Source organism: Cryptomeria japonica, chromosome 5, assembly GCF_030272615.1.
Source record: "Cryptomeria japonica chromosome 5, Sugi_1.0, whole genome shotgun sequence".
Taxonomy (NCBI): Eukaryota; Viridiplantae; Streptophyta; class Pinopsida; order Cupressales; family Cupressaceae; genus Cryptomeria; species Cryptomeria japonica.
In genome coordinates, this window is record NC_081409.1 from 355827176 (window position 1) to 355847244 (window position 20069).

The 20069-nt window shown below is 40.0% G+C and overlaps 1 protein-coding gene across 1 annotated transcript in view; it reads right to left on the reverse strand.

The window, feature by feature from the left end:
- Positions 1 to 20069, reverse strand: part of LOC131035817 (uncharacterized) — a 146904-nt gene that overhangs the window by 10028 nt on the left and 116807 nt on the right. Inside the window, exons 11-15 of the mRNA XM_057967544.2 lie at positions 14676 to 15038; positions 14077 to 14411; positions 13081 to 13887; positions 11236 to 11433; positions 10647 to 11010 (exon numbers count right to left, since the gene is read on the reverse strand). Coding sequence (XP_057823527.2) covers positions 10647 to 11010; positions 11236 to 11433; positions 13081 to 13887; positions 14077 to 14411; positions 14676 to 15038 — 2067 coding nt within the window. The remainder of the gene's footprint in view (positions 1 to 10646; positions 11011 to 11235; positions 11434 to 13080; positions 13888 to 14076; positions 14412 to 14675; positions 15039 to 20069) is intronic.

The following is a 20069-nucleotide window of genomic DNA, read 5'->3' on the forward strand; positions in this document are numbered from 1 at the left end:
TATTCATTGTTGTGGTCTTTGTAGGGGAATTTTTGATCACTTACATGTGCATTTTTTTATTTCAAATATGTCAGTTGTAATTTATTTTAAGTTTCCCATTTAATGTTTTTATCTTTTTATTGTTTTTTGGTCATTTTTAGTTAAAATAGGGGTTTTTTAGCTCATCTGCAAGTAAACATGCAGTTTGTCCAAAAAACCCCTACTTTAATGGGTTTTACATGTAATAGGGATTTTAAATACCCATTACTTGTGTGCAAGTGTTTAATACTTGTTGTAGGGATTTTATTTCCCCCTTACAAGGAATTTTAAACTTGCAGTTTGTCTTTCAAAACCCGATTTTAGCATAAAGTTCATTTTTGACAATTTTTAAACTTGTCATTTGTCCAAAAAAACCCGATTTTGGCTTAATGAGTGAAAAAGTGAAATTTTAAACTTGTTGTTTTATATTTAAAACCCGATTTTGAGCATGAAAAGGAAAAAGGAGAAAATCGAACTTGTCATTTTATGTTTAAAACCCGATTTGCTTCCTTTTGAAGAAAATCGAACTTGTCATTCATTTTTCAAAACCCGAAATGCAAGAATGAAGCGATTTTGGACTTTTTCAAGGCGAAATTCGTGGATGAATCGTTGGATGATGGGGGCGTTTTGAGTTTGCATCCTATCTTCTTGCATTTTTTGACATCTATCATGCCATTTCAAAGACAAATCCGCTGGTTTTTACCCTAAGAAACAGCAACTGCGTTTTTTTTTAACGTGCCTCATGAATGCCACGATTTGAGCGGTTAAATCTTCAATGTTGCCCACACTCCTAAATCGTTTTGGCCTTTCTTCCTAAGGCATGGAGGGTAAGAAAGGTTTCGCACCATTTAATGGTGCATTGAATGTGCAATATGCGATAAATGCCACGTTTTAACAAAAACGTGACTCTCTCTTGGCTGCGTGTTTAATACTTTGGCATTAATATCTCTTCAAACACCTTTGGTGTTATTATTCCAGCAAATACCTTGATCGTTTTGCTTCAACAAACCCGGAAGGAACACTTTCATTGGCATTTTACTCTTGCAAGTTTAAGATTGCTGCCATTTTTGGGGGCATTTTCACAAAAACGTGATAAGGGTTTAATAGTTCAGTTTTGCTTCTTCATCTCAAGAAGTATTGCATTGTTGGAGAAGCATTTTGATTTTCCAATCAAGGTATGTTCTTCCTTTCTTCTCTTCTTTTTATTATTTTCATGTCTTCTTCTTTTTTCGTTTCTTGTTACGTTCTTCGCATGTGTTGTTCTTCCCTTAAAATTGGTTTTCATGAAACAAATCTTCCCTCTAAAATGCAATTGTTAAATTGCACTATTCTTCTCGAAATTCAATCTTAACTTGTATTCGAGATTTTTAATCTCGATTGCAAGTTCGCTGGAAATTCTTGTTCTTCCCTTACGGTTGAGAAAATTAATCATTTTTGGTTAAATTTCCAAGCTTGAAAAATGTGAAATACCTCTCTCTTGCAAATTCGGATTTTGAAAACCGGATTACATGTTGAAAAGATCTTCCCATTTTCATGAAAATGACTATCCCGGATATTCCCATTTCTATCCATCCACGTTCCCCATATCCGCACTTTTCATTTCCATCATTTCTCGCAAGTCAAAACCCCATTTTCCATCCGTTTCTCCATTTTCGAATTTACAAGTATACTTGTATTCGGGTTTTAAAATCCCGATTGCATGTATGTACTTTCCAACTTGTATACTTACGAAAATTCCCCCAAGATCCGAAATTGGTCAAAGTCAAGATTTTCCCATTTCTACATGTCTTCCCTCTTCTTCTCACAAAACCGTGAAATTCAGAGATCAAAGTTTTACCCATTTGAAAAAAGAAAAAATGACATTTGCAGCTGATTATGATGTGGCCTTAACCCTTTTAAGTCTTCATCACAGCATTCCAGGTTCGAAATCAATGTCAGATTTGCCGGCATCGCCAACTCCAAAGAAAATGAAATACAAATATGACAAATACCAGAATGAGATTGCACCTTCCCAGGTATCTTCTCCATTGGATCGTATCAGGGATACAGAAATAGGGCACGTTGATATGGCGGAATTCATTCACAGGGTAGAAGATCCACAGGATAACAACTTGCAGCGGCTGTTGGACAGCCATATCCATCATGCGTCTTCTTTCCCAGTGGCTGCCCTCGAACTTGAATTTATTCTTGCATGCGCCCATCATTTTGACAAAGAGTCAAGAGTCATAAAAAATGATGATGGTGAAGCCATAATTCGTCTTGATGCGGATACGATCGAGAAGGTCTTCAAAATACCTCCTGCACCTGTTTATATGGAAATCACCAAAGAAAGTGCAGCAGAGTATTATGTGAAAAGAGAAAAAGATTGCAAGCGCCACATCAATAAGTGGATTCATGAGCCACATCCTTCCTTCTCAAGATGGGCAAAGTTGTACCGTTGTGATTTCAAGTGGGAGATAGGAGACACCATCACTCTTCTCAGCAGAATGATAGGCCTTGAGCACTCTAATGTCTTTGAGCCATGGATGTATCAATTCATCATGTTCATACGGCAGTCGCATCACATTTCATGGGGTGAAATCATCAGCGATGCTTTGTGCGAACAACTTGCAGCAGTTCCTACCACTATGACCTTCTTTATGAATTCTTATTTGGTATATTTAGCAGCATCACTTAGACACTTTCCAGGTCTTTCTACCAAGGGTGATCGCTCGCTCATACCAGTTTGGGAATATTATGACCAGCTGCCCTTGAAACCTAGCAGACTACATTTCAGAAGAGTCCAAGACGCATTCTTTGGATATTTTATGTGTCAGTTTGACATGGATCTCCGAAATAAACGAGTGTCAGATGAAGCATGGGTCAAGGTATCTGAGTATGGCTGTTTATTCCTGCAATTTCCCACCTTCACCTACATGAGGATTGGGTGCTATGATGGACAACCATACATGCTTCCAAGATACCCGACCGATAGGATAATTCTTATGGAGTTGGGAAGACAGATTATGGCTGTTCATACTCTTCAGTCTGCTAGACACAAGGTCGGAATGGGAATCTCCAGCACAAATCCATTGAAAATTGGTCGATACTCCCTTGTCACATCTGTGAAGGCTAAGGCCATGGAGGTTGAATTGCAGGAAATCAAGCTTAAGAGGTTCAAACCTAGGGCTGATTTTGATTATAGAGGTATGAAGGAAAAGATCAAGAAATCCTTTGTACATGTTCATCGCATTGAAGACATCTGGGCAGATCTCTGCACAGAAGCTGAAGTCCTGAAGATGGATTACTGCAGGCTCACTGTTGAGCAAATTGTTGACTTGAACTTGGCAGATATCCCACAAGGGATGATTGATGACGGGCGTATACTTGATCCTGAATACATTTCACGGAGGGTTGAGGAAGCTCCACTTCCTTTGATTCAATGGTCACATAAAGAGTGCGTCTCCATTCTTGACAGATTTCAGCCCATCTTGGCCAACACTAACGCATGGTTGAAAAGCAATGCTGTTAGACTTATCAAAATCAAGGTTGGGAAGGAAGATGATTCTACAGGGCCTCTTGGACGGAAGTCTGAGATCCAGATTGATAATAAGGAGGGTGCTTCATCTTCAAGCACAAGGATCAAATTACGAGTTAGTCGTGCAGTAGTGCTTCCACCTGAAGAAACAACTACTCGTGGGAAGGAGAAATCGCGGTTCCATGTTCAGGTGGTTGATCTGGATAATCCAGAAGAGGGGCAGCAATCTGATGATGCGCCTAGGTCTCCAGTTCTAGACACGCCTCACGAGGTCATTCCTCCAGTTTCCATTGAGACGCCTCTTTCTCCTCCTGATTTGCTCATTGATGAGTCTCCTCAGAATGCAGTTCCAATTTCAGCATACGAGCCTTCTCCTGATCAACAGCGAGAAAGTATGTTGAAAGTTCCTGAAGATATTCCCATTTGCATTCAGTTATCAGAAATTGACACTTCCACTTCTGGTTTTGAAGAGTTCATGAGGCAATCTTCATGTCCGTTGGTAACTGAGCAAAACATAGTTGCTATTCAAACAGATATTCCTCCCAGGGTGACCACAGTGATTCAAACAGAAACTGCTTCTCCTTTGCCTACAGCTGCTACAGGAAGTGAGTTGATGACTTTGCCTCCATGGCTTAGTTCTTTCACCCCGAAAAGAAAGAAGCAAGAGATCTCACCTGATGCCTTCGACTACCAGCAACTCAAACAGTCCAGATCCAAAGTTGCTAAGAAGGCGAAGACTATTTCCAGGGTAACTGTTGATAGCAACAAGATGAAGGTAGCTGAAATTGTGGAACCTATTGCGGATAAACCACTTGAGGAAATGTCAGCTGCTGATTATAGGGTTACAAAGGTAGAATTGGGCAAGCAAACACATGAGGTTATTAAACATGATGCCCAGTTTTCTGTTGCTTCACTAGTGCAAAGATGTGACGATCTTCTTGCTAAGAAAAACAAGCTAGAAGAAGAAAATCGACAGCTCATGACAGCCATCCATAAAATCACAAAACCTGCTGCCGAAGGGAGTAACTCTATTGGTTCTTCTGGTTCCCAAGAATCGATTCGTGGAGTGGAAAGAGCTGCTCAGAAAGTACAAGCACTGGATTCCTGGGTTGATCAGCTTCATGATCAATGCGTGCAAGTTATAAAAGACATTTTTCAAATAATGTCTAAGCTGGAAACCATTAAGGAGAAATTGGATCAGACTTCTAACACTTTCAAAAAGAATCTGGAAAGTGTTGAGAAAAGTCTGGCAATTTGGCGTACCATGCCCCAACAACAGCTCAATATCCTGCAAGATCACGCCATCATTTCTTCCAGGGTCATGTACTTGGAATTCGAGGAACTCATGGAAAATAAAACTCTTGTTCTTAAATCCCTCATCGAAGAGATCAGCGATGCAAGGAAATTCCGGGATGAAATTTATCAAGGTATTGTTTCACATTGTGAAAGGGTCTCTTGCAACATAATAAGTCAGGATGGAGAGCTAATTCCAGAAGAAGAGGTTCTTGCAGATTTACAGATGAGGATTCACAGTGAATGGAGAAGTGAACAATTCTCAGCAGTTTCAATTCAAACATTGATGAAACACCAAGCCTTCTTGCATGAGATTCAGTCCATCTTGGATAAAGACAATTCCGCGCTTCTCCGCTGCCACGACACTATTGTGAAGACTATGGTAGTTGCTAAGAACACTCATGAACCGAATCCCGAGGAACTACAAGCAAGCATCCTGAAGTTTCAAGGATTCATGTCTTCACAAAATTCAACTTAAGTGTTTTTCAGCACTTAGTTGAATCTTCTCTCTTTTTGTAATTTCTTAGTTGTAATTTTGTTTTAACAAGATACATGTAAAAGTAGTTTATGTAAAATGCAAGTTACACATTACTTGTACTTTTGTAATTACATGTAAGTTAACAACAAGTTGTGTCCGATTAGGACTGTAGTTGGAATAAGTCTTAGTTAGTTAGAGTAACTCTTAGTTAGTTAATGAAGTCTCAGTTATTTATTGAATAAGTCTTGGTGGTTGAGAGAATCTCTCAAGTTAGTTAGGATCCTCCCACCTTTTTCTCAAGGCTCCTATTCTATAAATACTTGAGAGGTCCATTGTAATTTTTATCTTTTTGGAAAGCAAGCAAAAACTCTACCAAATTTACAGCAAGAAGTCTTTGAGCTTATGAATGTGAATTGAAGGTTTTGGAAGAATAATAAAGAAGGATTACTCAAGTTTTGAGTCTTTGAGCTACATGTTTGAGTTTGAATCTTTTTATTTCTTCTATGCAAAGTGTTTCTAAAGGAGCTTAGTCCAATCTGATTTGAAGTCTTTGAGCTGCAAGTAGAGAAGATAAATTAGAATAGGAAACTCTCTTGAAGGAACAGCAAGTCTTTGAGCTTGCGTCCATTCTTGAGGAAAATTATTGTTTGATAAGAAATAGCAGCAAGTCTTTGAGCTCGCATTATTTCTTGTCTTTATGTTGAAAGAATAGATTATTCCAGTCTTTGAGCTGTTATCTTTTATTCATTGTAAATTTTAGTATAGCAAAGGGTAGATAGGACTTCCAATAGTCAAGTCTTTGAGCTTGATATTGCTGTCCCGTCCCGAAGGAAGTGACGGAAGTCTTTGCGCTTTCAAGAAACTTCATTTCCTTTCTCTCATTTCACTTGAAAGTAATTACTGCTGTTCATATTCAATCGCTATCCTTTTCTGTGAAGAGAAAAGGATATTGTCTTTCTTGAATAAAGAAGGAAGACTGCTGTCCCATCCTATTTTTATTTCAGTTTTAGTTAGATAGGGGGAGCCTTCCCTTAATTAGGAGAGTTTTTACTCGTGTGCTGTGGTTGAAACCACAATTTTGTATATTTCCCCTAAGTGTACAAAATTTTCAACCAACATCCTCAAAGATGACATCTTTGCTTAGTTCAATTTGTCTTTGACCAGTTATGTATATTCTGTAGGCTTTAGAGGTTTCACTGTACCCAACAAATACTCCTTTCTTTCTAGAAGGTTCTAACTTTGACCTCTTTTCTTTGGGGACATGAATATAGACTGGACACCCAAAGATCCGGAAATGACTTATGTCAGGTTTGTTGCCAGTAAAGGCTTCTTTAGGGGTTTTATTGTCGAGAAGAGAATGAGGACATCTATTTTGAATGTACACAGCTGTCCTAGATGCTTCAGCCCAAAATGAGGTTTCTATATTTTGGTCAAACAACATAGCCCTAGCAGCTTCTACTATAGTCCTATTCTTTCTTTCAGCTACCCCATTTTGTTGTGGGTTATAAGGTACAGTTAACTCCCTCTTAATCCCAACATTTATACAATAATCTTTAAACATATCAGAAGTGTATTCCCCCCCATTGTTTGTTCTTAACGTTATGATTTTCTTACCTATCATATTTTTTGCAAGAGCTTTGAATTCCTTAAATTTAGAAAGGATTTCTTCAGAGTCTTTGTACCTCAGAAAATATATCCAGGCCTTCCTAGAATAATCATCTACAAATATTACATAATATAAAAATCCCCCTAATGAGGGTATAGACATGGGTTCACATAAATCAGAATGAACTAATTCTAATACATTTTTGGATTTACTATTGCTAGAATTAAAAGACCCTTTACTATTCTTTCCCAAGGAACACCCTTTGCAGTGTCCCTTAGATTTTTGACTTAGCTTGGGTAAGCCGATCACCATCTTCTCTATCTTAGGTAGGGCATGGAAATGAAGGTGCCCTAATCTTCTGTGCCAAAGTTCATTCGAATTTGGAGTCTCATGAATCAAGGCTAGAGGTGGAGTGGTGCAAAGTCTGTAGAGGCTCCCTTGTCTTACTCCAATGGTGTGGGATTTCTTGATGGTGGAGTTCTTTGGCCAAGCAAGTACCTTTCCTTCCATAAAGGATAATCTGTAACTCTTATCTTCAAGTGCAGAAACTGAGACAAGGTTTCTCTTTATACCAGGTACAAATAGAACTCCAGTCAGCTGTAGGGATATGCCTGGCTTTAGGTTGATATTGCAGGTTCCTATTCCCATAATTGGATAATTTGAGTCATCACCAATTGTCACTTCTTCATTTGAACTTTCCACAAGTGTATCTAGGTGCTCACAAAATCCAGTGATGTGTCGAGATGCTCCGCTATCAGTCACCCATGTGTTGAAATTGGAGGTGACTTGACTAGAGAGGGCTGACTAGAAGACTAGCTTCTCGGAATTACTCCCTTTCTTAATTTCTGCCATTGAAGCTTGTTGTTTGATCCTGTCTGGACACTTCATTGCATAGTGCCCATATTGGTCACATCTGAAACATTGTACTTCAGAAATGTCTCTCTTCTTCTTTGAAGACCTCTTCCCATTTGAGTTGTTGTCCCTTTTTCTCTTAAAGTTCTTTTTCTTTCCTTTCTTGTGGGAATTAGAGTTTAGAACTTGAATGTCTTCATTACCATTGTTTTGTTTTATTCCTCTTGTGACAAGCCGCGATTCCTCTTGAATGCAATCGGTTTTCAATCTATCAAACTTAGGAAATTTAGAACGAGCACTGATTCCTTGAACGAATGATTCCCATGAGGTAGGAAGTCCATTTAGGGCCATCATAGCAAGTTCTTTGTTGTCTACTAGATGTCCAATAGTGGATAGTTGATCCCTAAGCTTAGTGATACTCAAGAAATAGGATGTAACTGTTTCTCCTTTATTCATCTTTATATGGTGTAGTTGATTCTTTAGGGTGAGAGCCCTGCTAGTGTTGTTGATTTTATAAATGTCAGCTAGTGCTTTGAACATCTGAAAGGCCGTCTCATATTTAGAAATAATTGGTACAATGTGGTCTCTTACTAAATCCATAATTATCTTAAGGGCCTTCTCACTATCCTTGCTCCACTGAATTTTCTTTGTATCATCAGAGGGTTCAGGAACTTCACTTTTGACATGGGAGTCAATTTTATTTTCTTTCAAAACAAGCATGATCCTGAATTTCCAAGATACAAAATTTGATGCTCCATCTAATCTATCTTCAAACCTAACTTCGGTTGCCATTAGGATTATAGGAATGTGATCTTAGTAAGAGCCTGGTGAAAGTCTATGAGATCATTACAAAATTTTAATATGATCTTCCTTAACTTCGCTTAACTGCGGAGTTCTGATGGGATCCGATGCACTAACACTGGTATGATCGCTATGAGGCTGCGAATGGAAGTTTTTCAGGATATGGTCTCTCATTGTCAGAAAGCTTCTTGCACCATCATGGGTCATGATGGAGAATTGTTGATAGAAGAAAAGGTTCTTTCTGATCTACAGTTGAAGATCCGTCAAGAGTGGAAAAGTGAACCATTTTCAGCAGCATCCATTCAAGCCTTAGTGACTTATCAAGGTTACTTGCGGGAAATTCAGTCTTCCTTTGAGAGAAATAATGCCACAATCCTTTGTTGCAGCGATGTTATCATGAAAACCATGATCGTGGCCAAGAACACCCATGAACCGGATCCTGATGAGCTGCAAATGATCATTTAGAAGTTCAAAGGATTCATATCTTCGCACTCTGCAGCTTAAATGTTTTTCAACATTAAGTTGTATTTTTCAAGAATTGTAATCTCTTAGTTGTAGTTTTTCTTCTGACAAGTTACATTTAAAAATCTTTTTGCAAGTCAAGTCTTTACTTGCACTTTTGTAATTACATGTAAGGCAACTATGTAATGGACACCCCGGAATGCCCAAAAACCATACCAACTGCTACTAGGAATTTTATCAAACAGTTTGCATCCAACTCCTTATTTCTCCGTTTAATGTTTTAAATTCCCTTATGGCTCCGGAAATGAAATGTTGGTTTGTTTTACATGGAATTGAAATCACAGAATATGAACAAGAATGAAACTACAATAATATGCAAACTGGAAATTGAACTACTGCTGATATGATATTATTTTCAGAATTAATCAAATACATAGCAAATTTTTCAACTCACTAAATACTCCAGCAATTTTGACATAATGCTCCATCAAATGTTTTCCAATCTTGCTGCTACAATGATATGAATAGTGTCACGTGAATAGTGCCCACGTGAATAGTGTTGCTGCTTGTAGCTGGAAATGCACCCAGAATGCACCTATCTGCCTGTTAATGAAGCTAAAAGCAATGGATTCCAAAGGCCAAACCCCAAGGGAATGACGTCTAGAATGTCACACGAGAGGATAGACGTCCTCTAATGCCAAGAACGGATCTGCAACTCACACATCAATTTCTTCTCAAATTCAACCTGCTGAATGAAGCCACAAAAGCTTCCTTTCATTCTTTCTCCAAGGGTTGACCCAACTCACTTAAGCAATGTGGGATAAAACATGTGCAATATAAAACATATTAAAATATTCACTTGTGTCTCCCTTGGATGTCCCTTTGATTTGCACACATCCCCATAAAATAAATATTAAAGTAACACTTTAATATTTTACAATTAAATTAAATGTTACTTTAATAACACTTCAGGCATTAAAATATACTAGCAATCGGACTCCAAATAGCGCGACTGATAACTCGTCAGAAAGCTCTCACCAAGGAGTATCAAATCCAATCACCAAAACTAGCCTCCGTTGTGTCCTGTTGACTTACTAAAAATAGTAAGTATGCCTGAAGCTATGTAAATCAACTCCGTTTTGGCCTAAAATGGAAATGACTAGGCCAAAACACTCCAGGATCCCTTTAAACCCTTCGTTAGCCCTCGGGACCATGTAGAGCTAGGCTAACGCACATATGCTTGGTCAACTGCTAAAGTGGGGACATTACAGTCCGCCCCCCTTGAAATTGCTTGTCCTCAAGCAATCTCAGTCCAGCCTGCTGTATCACCTGCTCATTCTCCCATGTAGCATCTTCCTCCTGCAGATCTCTCCATCTGACCAAATACTCCTTCACTATCCTATTTCTGAGTTTCCTCTCTCTGGTGTCTAGAATAGCCTCAGGTACTAACATGAGCTTCCCCTCCTCATCCAAAGGGGGTAAATCTGCAGAAGGTACTACACTCTAACCAATAGCTTTCTTAAGCCTAGACACATGAAATACATTGTGTACCTGACTGCCCTCTGGAAGCTCAAGCTCATAGGCGACTTTGCCCACTCTGCGAATCACCCTGTAGGGACCATAAAATCTAGGCTTCAGCTTCTCTGCTCCGCTCCTCTTGAGCGATGATTGCCTATATGGCTGTAGCCTCAAGTACACCATATCCCCTACCTCAAAACTGCGTTCTACCCTGTGCTGATCAGCATACAACTTCTGCTGATTCTGAGCCCGCTGTACGTTCTCCTTGAGCACTCTCAAGATATCCTGACTATCCTGCAATAAGTCTTTGGCTTTGGGCACCTTGCTGTCCCCCAAAACCAAATCCATGAAGCTTGGTGCTTCATAACCATAAAGTGCCATGAAGGGTGTCATCCTGATGGACATATGATATGCAGTATTGTAACAGTACTCTCCCATATGCAACCATCTAACCCAAGCCCTTTGCTGTGTAGTCACATAGTTCCTCAAATATCCCTCCACCCATTTATTCACAATCTCTATCTGCCCATCTGTCTGCGGATGATAACTAGTGCTGGGTGTAAGATCTATGCCACACAACCTAAACAACTCTTGCCAGAAAATACTCATAAATTTACTATCTCGATCACTGACAATGAATCTAGGCAGCCCATGTAACCTGAATATCTCTCTGAAGAAAAGATCTGCCACCTGTGCTGCTGTGTAAGTGGACAGAATAGCAAAGAAGTGAGTGAACTTCGTTAAGCGGTCTACCACCACATAGATGCAATCTCTCCCTTGCACTCGTGGTAACCCAGTGATAAAGTCCATTGAAATACTTTCCCATTTCTTGTCCGGAATGGGCAAGGGCTGTAGTAAACCTGCAGGGAACGTGTGCTCTCCCTTATTCTGCTGACAAACTACACACTCCCTAACATACCTCTGAACATCATCCTTGAGCCCTCTCCATGAGAACCGCTCTCGGATCTGCCTGTAGGTCTTGAAGACCCCCGGATGCCCAGTTGTAGGCGCATCATGAAATGCCCTAAGTATCGCTTCTCTCAACTGTGATGATGGAATCAAGTAAACCCTGTCCTGAAATCTGATCAATCCATCTATCACTTCATAGCGATCATCTTGTATAGTACTTGAAATCAAACCAGAAGCCCAAGTATCTCCGACATACTCTGCTATAATCTTATCCCTTCAATCTCTTGTAATCTCTGCAAGAGCACAAATGTGAGGTCTTCTGGATAAGGCATCAGCTACTACATTCTTCTTCCCTTTGACAAACTCAATGTCAAAGTCATAAGCCTGCAATTTAGTGATCCACTTCTGCTGCCTGTCATTCAAGTCTCGTAGGCTCATGAAATACTTTATGCTGTTGTGATCCGTCTTGATCACAAACTTCCCTCCAACCAAGTAGGATCGGAATTTGGCCAAGGCATGCATGATGGCCAACATCTCACGATCATAAATAGAATAGCTCCTCTCCACACCTCGGAGCTTCCTACTCTCAAAAGCGATGGGGTGCTTCTCCTGCATCAATACTACTCCAATCCCATCACCTGATGCATCACAATGAAGCTCAAAAGGCTTCGTGAAGTCTGGTAGAGCTAGAACTAGACATGAAGACATCACCTGCTTGAAATGCTCAAAACACCTCTGTGCTGCCTCGTTCCACATGAAGGCCCCCTTCTTAGTAAGATCTATCAAGGGAGTAGCTGTCTGAGAAAACCACTTAACAAACCTCCTATAAAAACCACATAAGCCAAAGAACCCCTTAAGCTGAGTAAGGTTCATAGGCGTGGGCCAATCAACAATAGCTCTAATCTTTTCAGGGTCAACCCGAACTCCCTTTGCATTGATAATATGACCAAGGTACAAAAGCTCTGTCATCCCGAACTCACACTTAGACTCCTTGGCATATAGGGACTCTCTCTCCAAAGTAGATAGTACCTCCCCAAGATGTTGCAAATGCTCCTCCCATGATTTGCTAAAGACCAAAATATCTGCAAAGAAAATCAAAACGTATCTCCTCAATTGCCCCCTAAACACCTGGTTCATGCAACTCTAAAAAGTAGCAGGAGCATTGGTTAGCCCAAATGGCATAACCAAAAACTCGAAATGACCATAGTGACACCGAAAAGCTATCTTCTCAATGTCCTCTGCCCTCATACTGATCTGATGATACCCTGACCTCAAATCTATCTTTGTGAAGACACATGCCCCATGTAGCTCATCTATCAGCTCATCTATCCTCGGAATGGGGTACCTGTTCTTAATGGTTTTCTTGTTCAAGGCCCTGTAGTCAATGCACATGCGCATTGTTCCATCTTTCTTCTTAACCAAAACAACTGCTGAAGCAAAAGGGCTTTTGCTTGGCCTAATGTGCCCCATCTCCAACAACTCCTTGATGGCTTTCTCTATCTCATCCTTGTGTTTCTTTGGATGACGATAGGGTGTGATCATAATGGGCTTAGCCCCCTCTTCTAATTCAATGACATGCTCTATTCCCCTATCTGGAGGAACGCCATGTGGAATACTGCCAAATACCTTGGCATGTCTATTAAGGATGTCCTGCATATCAGGCGGATGACTCTTAACTTGTGGTTCTGGTGATGCTGGCATAATCAAGCACTCCGCTGCCCACTCAACATCATCATGTTTGAACAACTTCTCCATCCTCCTCAAAGAAACTATCCTACAACTACCATCTGATAATCCTTTGAGTACCACGGTCCTGCCCTCATGCTGGAACCTCATCTCTACTCTTTCCATGTTGAGAGTAAACTCTCTCAACGATGCCATCCAAGTCATCCCTAGGATGACGTCATAATCATCCATGTCCACAACATAGAACTCATCCTGAAGCTCATAAGCATCTCCCAGTCTGATGCAAGGATTTGTAATCTTCTGTGTGCATAGTAACTTGTGACCACTAGCTACCATGACTTGGAATCCTGGATGTTCTTTAGTTTGCCACCCTCTCCTAGCCACTAACTGTGAATCTATGAAATTATGTGTGGCCCCAGTGTCCAGCAAAGCAACCACCTTCTGTCCTTGTATGATGCCACGCACCTTAAAAGTAATTGCCTTTTGAGCACCTGTCAATCTAGCTAAGGACTTCTCATTCCCTGAACCCTCCTCAGTGGCACTGCTCTCACCATCAGATTCTGACTGCTGCTCCTCATCCTCTGACTGTGACTCCTCAGCAGAGAAGGACTCCATCTGGTTGGCCTTAGCCTTCAGAGGACACTTGTGAGATAAATCCCACGGCTCCCTACACTGAAAACATAGTTTTTTCCGCCTCAACTCGTTCAGTGTCTCATTGTCTAACCTCTTTGATTCCTTTTTCTGAGGCTGAGAATCCCTATGTAGAGGTTTATTATCCTTATCCTTCTTGAAGTGTGGATCCTTAGGAGTGAACTTACTCCTAGAAGTGGAAGGTGCAAGATCTCTCGCCTTCCGAATGGCATCCTACAATGTGAGGGGATCATGTCCCTTCACCCAACCACGAAGAGGCTCTGACAATCCATCCACAAATAGTACAATCAACCTCCTCTCCGAAATGTCTGTAACCAACACTGATAGTCTCTGGAAATCTGAGATGTAACTGTCGATAGGACCCCACTGTCTCAACTGAGCTAACTCCTTGAAATGGAGTTCTAGATCCTTCGTATCAAACCTGTCAATCAACCTCTCAGTGAACTCTGCGTATGTGTCTATCTGATTATGGCCCAATGTGACCATACCATGGTGCCACCACTCATGTGCACTCCCATCCAAGTGCAATGCAACATACTTAATCGCATCCTCCTCAAGCATGGGATTAAGCTGAAAATAAGTATCTAATTTCTGGACCCATGTCCGTGCTGAAGCCTTCCCTGTACCATCATAGTAGGGAATAGACAGCTTTCCCAACTTCTTCCTCATCTCATAATTCTATTGTCGGTTTCCTCTCATGGGCATATTCTTGAGTCTAACATCCATATATTCCCTGAATGTCATCTCAGCCTGTAACTCAAGGCTAGAGTCCCTCCAATCATCCATAATCATATTTTGAATCTCTTGCTGTGTAGGACCGACATTATTCTGGTCATTCTGTCTCGGAGGAAACTGTGGCATGAGTGGTCTTGTAGTAGAAGAACCTGCTCTAGCATATGTCTCGGTTCCCCTGTTAACCGATGCGTCTCCATTACCTCCATTACCCTGTCCACCTCCCTGATTAGCATTATTACCCTGATTGGTATTATTACCTTGGTTGCCATTATTGCCTTGATTTGCTTTTGTCAAATGTCGTGTAAATGCTATAGCCATTTGCTGCAATGTAGCCTGGAGCTCCCTCTGACTCCTAGCAAGATCACTGAGCATCTCCCTAGTGCTAGGTTCTCCCCTTTCCCCATCTCTGTCACCCATAGCTGGTGCTGAAAAAGGGTTACCCTCCTCTTCAGTCTCTGGTGAATTTTGTAGGTTTGTGTTTGACCTGTTTCTCCTCAAGTAATACTGATTTGCTGGATGCATGAAACCCTCACAGGATGGCAGGAAAAACTTGCTCTGATACCACTATAATGGACACCCCAGAATGCCCAAAAACCATACCAACTGCTACTAGGAATTTTATCAAACAGTTTGCATCCAACTCCTTATTTCTCCATTTAATGTTTTAAATTCCCTTATGGCTCCAGAAATGAAATGTTGGTTTGTTTTACATGGAATTGAAATCACAGAATATGAACAAGAATGAAACTACAATAATATGCAAACTGGAAATTGAACTACTGGTGATATGATATTATTTTCAGAATTAATCATATACATAGCAGATTTTTCAACTCACTAAATACTCCATCAATTTTGACATAATGCTCCATGAAATGTTTTCCAATCTTGCTGCTACAATGACATGAATAGTGCTGCATGAATAGTGTCACATGAATAGTGTTGCATGAATAGTGTCATGTGAATAATGCCGCATGAATAGTGCCCACATGAATAGTACCCACGTGAATAGTGTCACGTGAATAGTACCCACGTGAATAGTGTTGCAGCCTGTAGCTGAAAATGCACCCAACTAGTGTTGCTGCCTATAGCTAGAAATGCACCTAGAATGCACCCAATTTGCCTGTTAATGAAGCTGAAAGCAATGGATTCCAAAGGCCAAACCCCAAGGGAATGACATCTAGAATGTCACACAAGAGGATAGACGTCCTCTAATGCCAAGAACGGATCTGCAACTCACACATCAATTTCTTCTCAAATTCAACCTGTTGAATGAAGCTACAAAAGCTTCCTTTTATTTTTTCTCCAAGGGTCGACCCAACTCACTTAAGCAATGTGGGATAAAACATGTGCAATATAAATCATATTAAAATATTCACTTGTGTCTCCCTTGGATGCCCCTTTGATTTGCACACATCCCCATAAAATAAATATTAAAGTAACACTTTAATATTTTACAATTAAATTAAATGTTACTTTAATAACACTTCAGGCATTAAAATATACTAGCAATTGGACTCCGAATAGCGCGACTGATAACTCGTCGGAAAGCTCTCACCAAGGAGTATCGAATCCAATCACCAAAACTAGCCTCCGTTGTGTCCTGTTGCCTTACTAAAAATAGTAAGTATGCCTGAAGCTAAATAAATCAACTCTGTTTTGGCCTAAACTGGAAATGACTAGGCCAAAACACTCTAGGATCCCTTTAAACCCTTCATTAGCCCTCGGGACCATGTAGAGCTAGGCTAACGCACATATGCTTGGTCAACTGCTAAAGTGGGGACATTACAAACTATAAGTTGTTTTCAGTTGGGACTGTAGTTGGAACAAGTCTTCCTTAGCTATTGAATAAGTCTTGGTGGTTGAGAGAATCTCTCAAGTTAGTTAGGATCCTCCCACCTTTTTCTCAAGGCTCCTCTTCTATAAATATTGGAGGGGTCTATTGTAATCTTTACCTTTTGGAAAGCAAGCAAAAACTCTGCCAAATTTGCAACAAAGAAGTCTTTGAGCTTTCATGTGTAAATTGAAGAATTGAAAGGAATAAAAGAAAATTGCTCAAGCTTTGAGTCTTTGTGCTACATTCTTGAGTTTGTGTTCAATATTACCTTTCTTGCAAGTGTTTCTTTGAGAACTTAATCAAATCGGATTTGCAGTCTTTGAGCTGCAAGTATTGGAGATTAATTTAGTTAAAGTAGAAGTTCTATTGGGAAAAAGTTGTAAGACTTTGTGCTTACACTTGTTCTTAATAGAGTTTAGAAGTAAGTAGATTTTATGAGAAATAGTTGTGAGTCTTTGAGCTCACACTTGTTCTTGTCGTCTTGCGTAGAAAGAATAAGATATTTCAGTCTTTGTGCTGTTATAATTTGTTCTTAATAAAATTAGTATAGAAAAGGGTAGATAGGACTTCACATAATCAAGACTTTGAGCTTGATATTGCCCGAAGGAAGTGACGGAAGTCTTTGAGCTTTCAGGAAACTTCATTTCCTTTCTCTCATTTCATTTCGAAAGTTGTTACTGCTGTTTTATATCAAATCGCTATCATTTTTCTGTGAAAAGAAAAGGATATTGCCTCTCTTGAAAGAAGAAGAAAGACTGTTGTCTCATCCTATTTTTATTTTGAAAGTTGTAGTTAGATAGGGGGAGCCTTTCCTTAATTAGGAGAGTTTTAATCACACACTATGGTTGAAACCACAATTTTGTATATTTCCCCAAGTGTACAAAATTTTCAACCAACAAAATGCGAAAAAAAATAGAATGATTTTCGAAAAATTCCTAATGTTGGTAGCCTGCTTGAACGCCTTCAAACTCCCCCAGTCGCCTTCAAACACCTTTGAACAATTCACTATGACATCATTTGGGTTGGCATAGGGTTTGAAAGGGAAAAAACATTTCGAAAATTGAGCGTTTACCACGTCGAAATCACATGTAAAATTGCGTCCAACTTGACATTGACCACATCCATGAGTTTTTCAGAGAGTTTTCGCAAGTTTAATGGTGAGTTTACACGTTTTTTTTGTGAGTTTTATCAGAGCAACAAGTCGTGAGCAAACTCATGAGTTGCTTGCGGCGGCTAAAAACGAGCAACTAGTCACCAACTTGTTGAGTACTCACCGACTATTCCAACTATGGTTTTTAGGAACCTTAAAATGACTGAACAACCCCATATGCCTATTGGATGAACTCCTGTTGCCTTTTCTCAGACTTCTAAACTCTTTATTGGAGTGATGATGTGTTTGGAGGACTTGTGGGAGTGCTCAGAGGTGCTATCTATGCCCTGGCTTGTAGTTGGAGTGATTATGAACGTTTTCCAGGCTGGTTGGTGCATTTTCTGAACTGCAATAAGTAACAGACCTGCACAGTAAATTGTTATCAGCAGAAATCTACTTCAAAGCCTATACCAGCATATTACCATCATTTCCTACAAGGTATTCAATAGTTGGTCTCAGTATTCATCCCTTTTAGTTGGCGTTGATTGAATGTTGCATGTGTCTTCATTGTTACCAACACTTTGTATCAGCATTGTAAACTTATATAGTACTTAATGACAACTATACTCAATGTTGGCAAGTTCATGTTGATGTTTTATATTGGCAAAAATAAAAAAATTAGGAGTGATTATTACAGTACAAGGGCACAAATATTTCAAATCAGACACAAATTCTTTTAAGGCAACAATACCAAATGTTTGCTCTTCTATCTAATAAAACTTGTTGAGACATGGACCAGCTAGGACTCGAACCTAGGACCTTCCATACGCTGCTGAAGTGCTCTACCATTGAGCTACTGGCCCCTCTTGGACTAGTCCATCATCGGTCGAGTGTGGCTTATTTCCAACACCAACACCCCCCCTTAAGCCACACCTCTTGTGTGCTTGGGGCTCCTAGCCTAGACCTGGCTCTGATACCATGTTGAGACATGGACCAGCTAGGACTCGAACCTAGGACCTTCCATACGCTGTTGGAGTGCTCTACCATTGAGCTACTGGCCCCTCTTGGACTAGTCCATCGTCGGTCCGGGTGTGGCTTATTTCCAACACCATCACCCTTTACTTTGTCTCTTTTTTTTTACTTTGTCAAAAATCGCAATTTCCTCTTGGACTGTAAATTTCAGAGTTTGGAGAGCTTTTTCAAACTTTTCATTTCTTTCACTTACCCTTAATAATGTGATTTTGCCTTAGATGGCGAATTTCGAGAAAATAGGACATTCTACAAGTTTTTAAACTTTCACAACTTACCCAAAAATCGCGATTTTGGGGGGGTCTTTTCAAACTTCAGCGTTTTTAAGCTTTTTGCAAACTTTATATCACGATTTTACCTTATAATGTGAACTTCGGCATTTGGGATCTCTTTTTAACCTTTTCAAAAAAATCGCGATTTTGCCTTATGGCGTGATTTTGGGGTTTTGGGTTGCTTTTCAAACCTTTTAACTTTCTTTCACTTACCCTCCATAGTGCGATTTTCGGGTTTTCTAGGCACTTTGCAAACTTACAAATTCCTACATTTTAAACCTTCTAATGTAAATTTCGGGATTTTTAGGGGGTCTTGAAAACTTTAAAACTCTTTGCATTTAACCCCTGATTGGTGAAAATTGGGATTTTCACCCATTTTGCAAACTTTTAGAAACTCTTGTAATTTTCCCCCTTATTGCGAATTTCGGGATTTTGGGAGGTTTTGTCAACTTTTGACACTTTAACAATTTTTTCTCCCTTCTATATCCTTTGGCGAAAATCGGCACTTTGGGTCCTTCTGCGACCTTTAGACGTTTCATTTTTTTATTTGGGGGATTTTGCAAGCTTCTGCCATTCCTTACCTAACTTAGGCGATTTTACAAGTTTAAACGATCTCTGGAAATTTTAATGCCCGAATGTTAAATTCACCTTGCAGATTCTCAGGCTTCCGCTCATGACATCATCATCTCTTGGACTAACTACGGGCATGCTCAAAAGGATGCGAGACACCCTATGCAGGACTCGACAGGGCGAAGGCGAAAAGACCAAAAAAGAAAGGGGGACCCTGTCAGCGACAGGAAGCGTGTGCAATGCACAACACGTATTCACACATCGCCCCATTGCAAATGGGGACCCCTACTTTTTGCTTTCTAGGGTTAGTTTTCTTTGATTGGTTGTCTGGTCTTGGCTATTAGCCTTTGCATTTTGTGTATTGCTAGACGGATCACTAAGACAGCAAGCTTTGCTTAAGTAAAAGGAATTGAGTCAGGTGGATCTCCTCAAGAGGTCAGATCAATTAAGTGATTAGGGGTTATTTAGATCATTCCTAGGGTGTTTTTTGTATACTATCTGGTCGCACTTCAAGTTGCTAAATCAAACCTTGGTTGAATGCATAATGTCCTCCTAGGTCCCATCCCTTACATCAAGGGCAGAGCGAATTCGCCTTGAATGTCATCCTGATCTTCAAATATCCTGAAATTTGGCTAAGTATGGAATGTCATCTTGATCCTGAAATTTGACTAAGTCTGGAAAATTGAAGAATCCTCCAAAAACTAGATTTTGCATTATAACTCCTAGAGGTCCGAAACCACTTTCA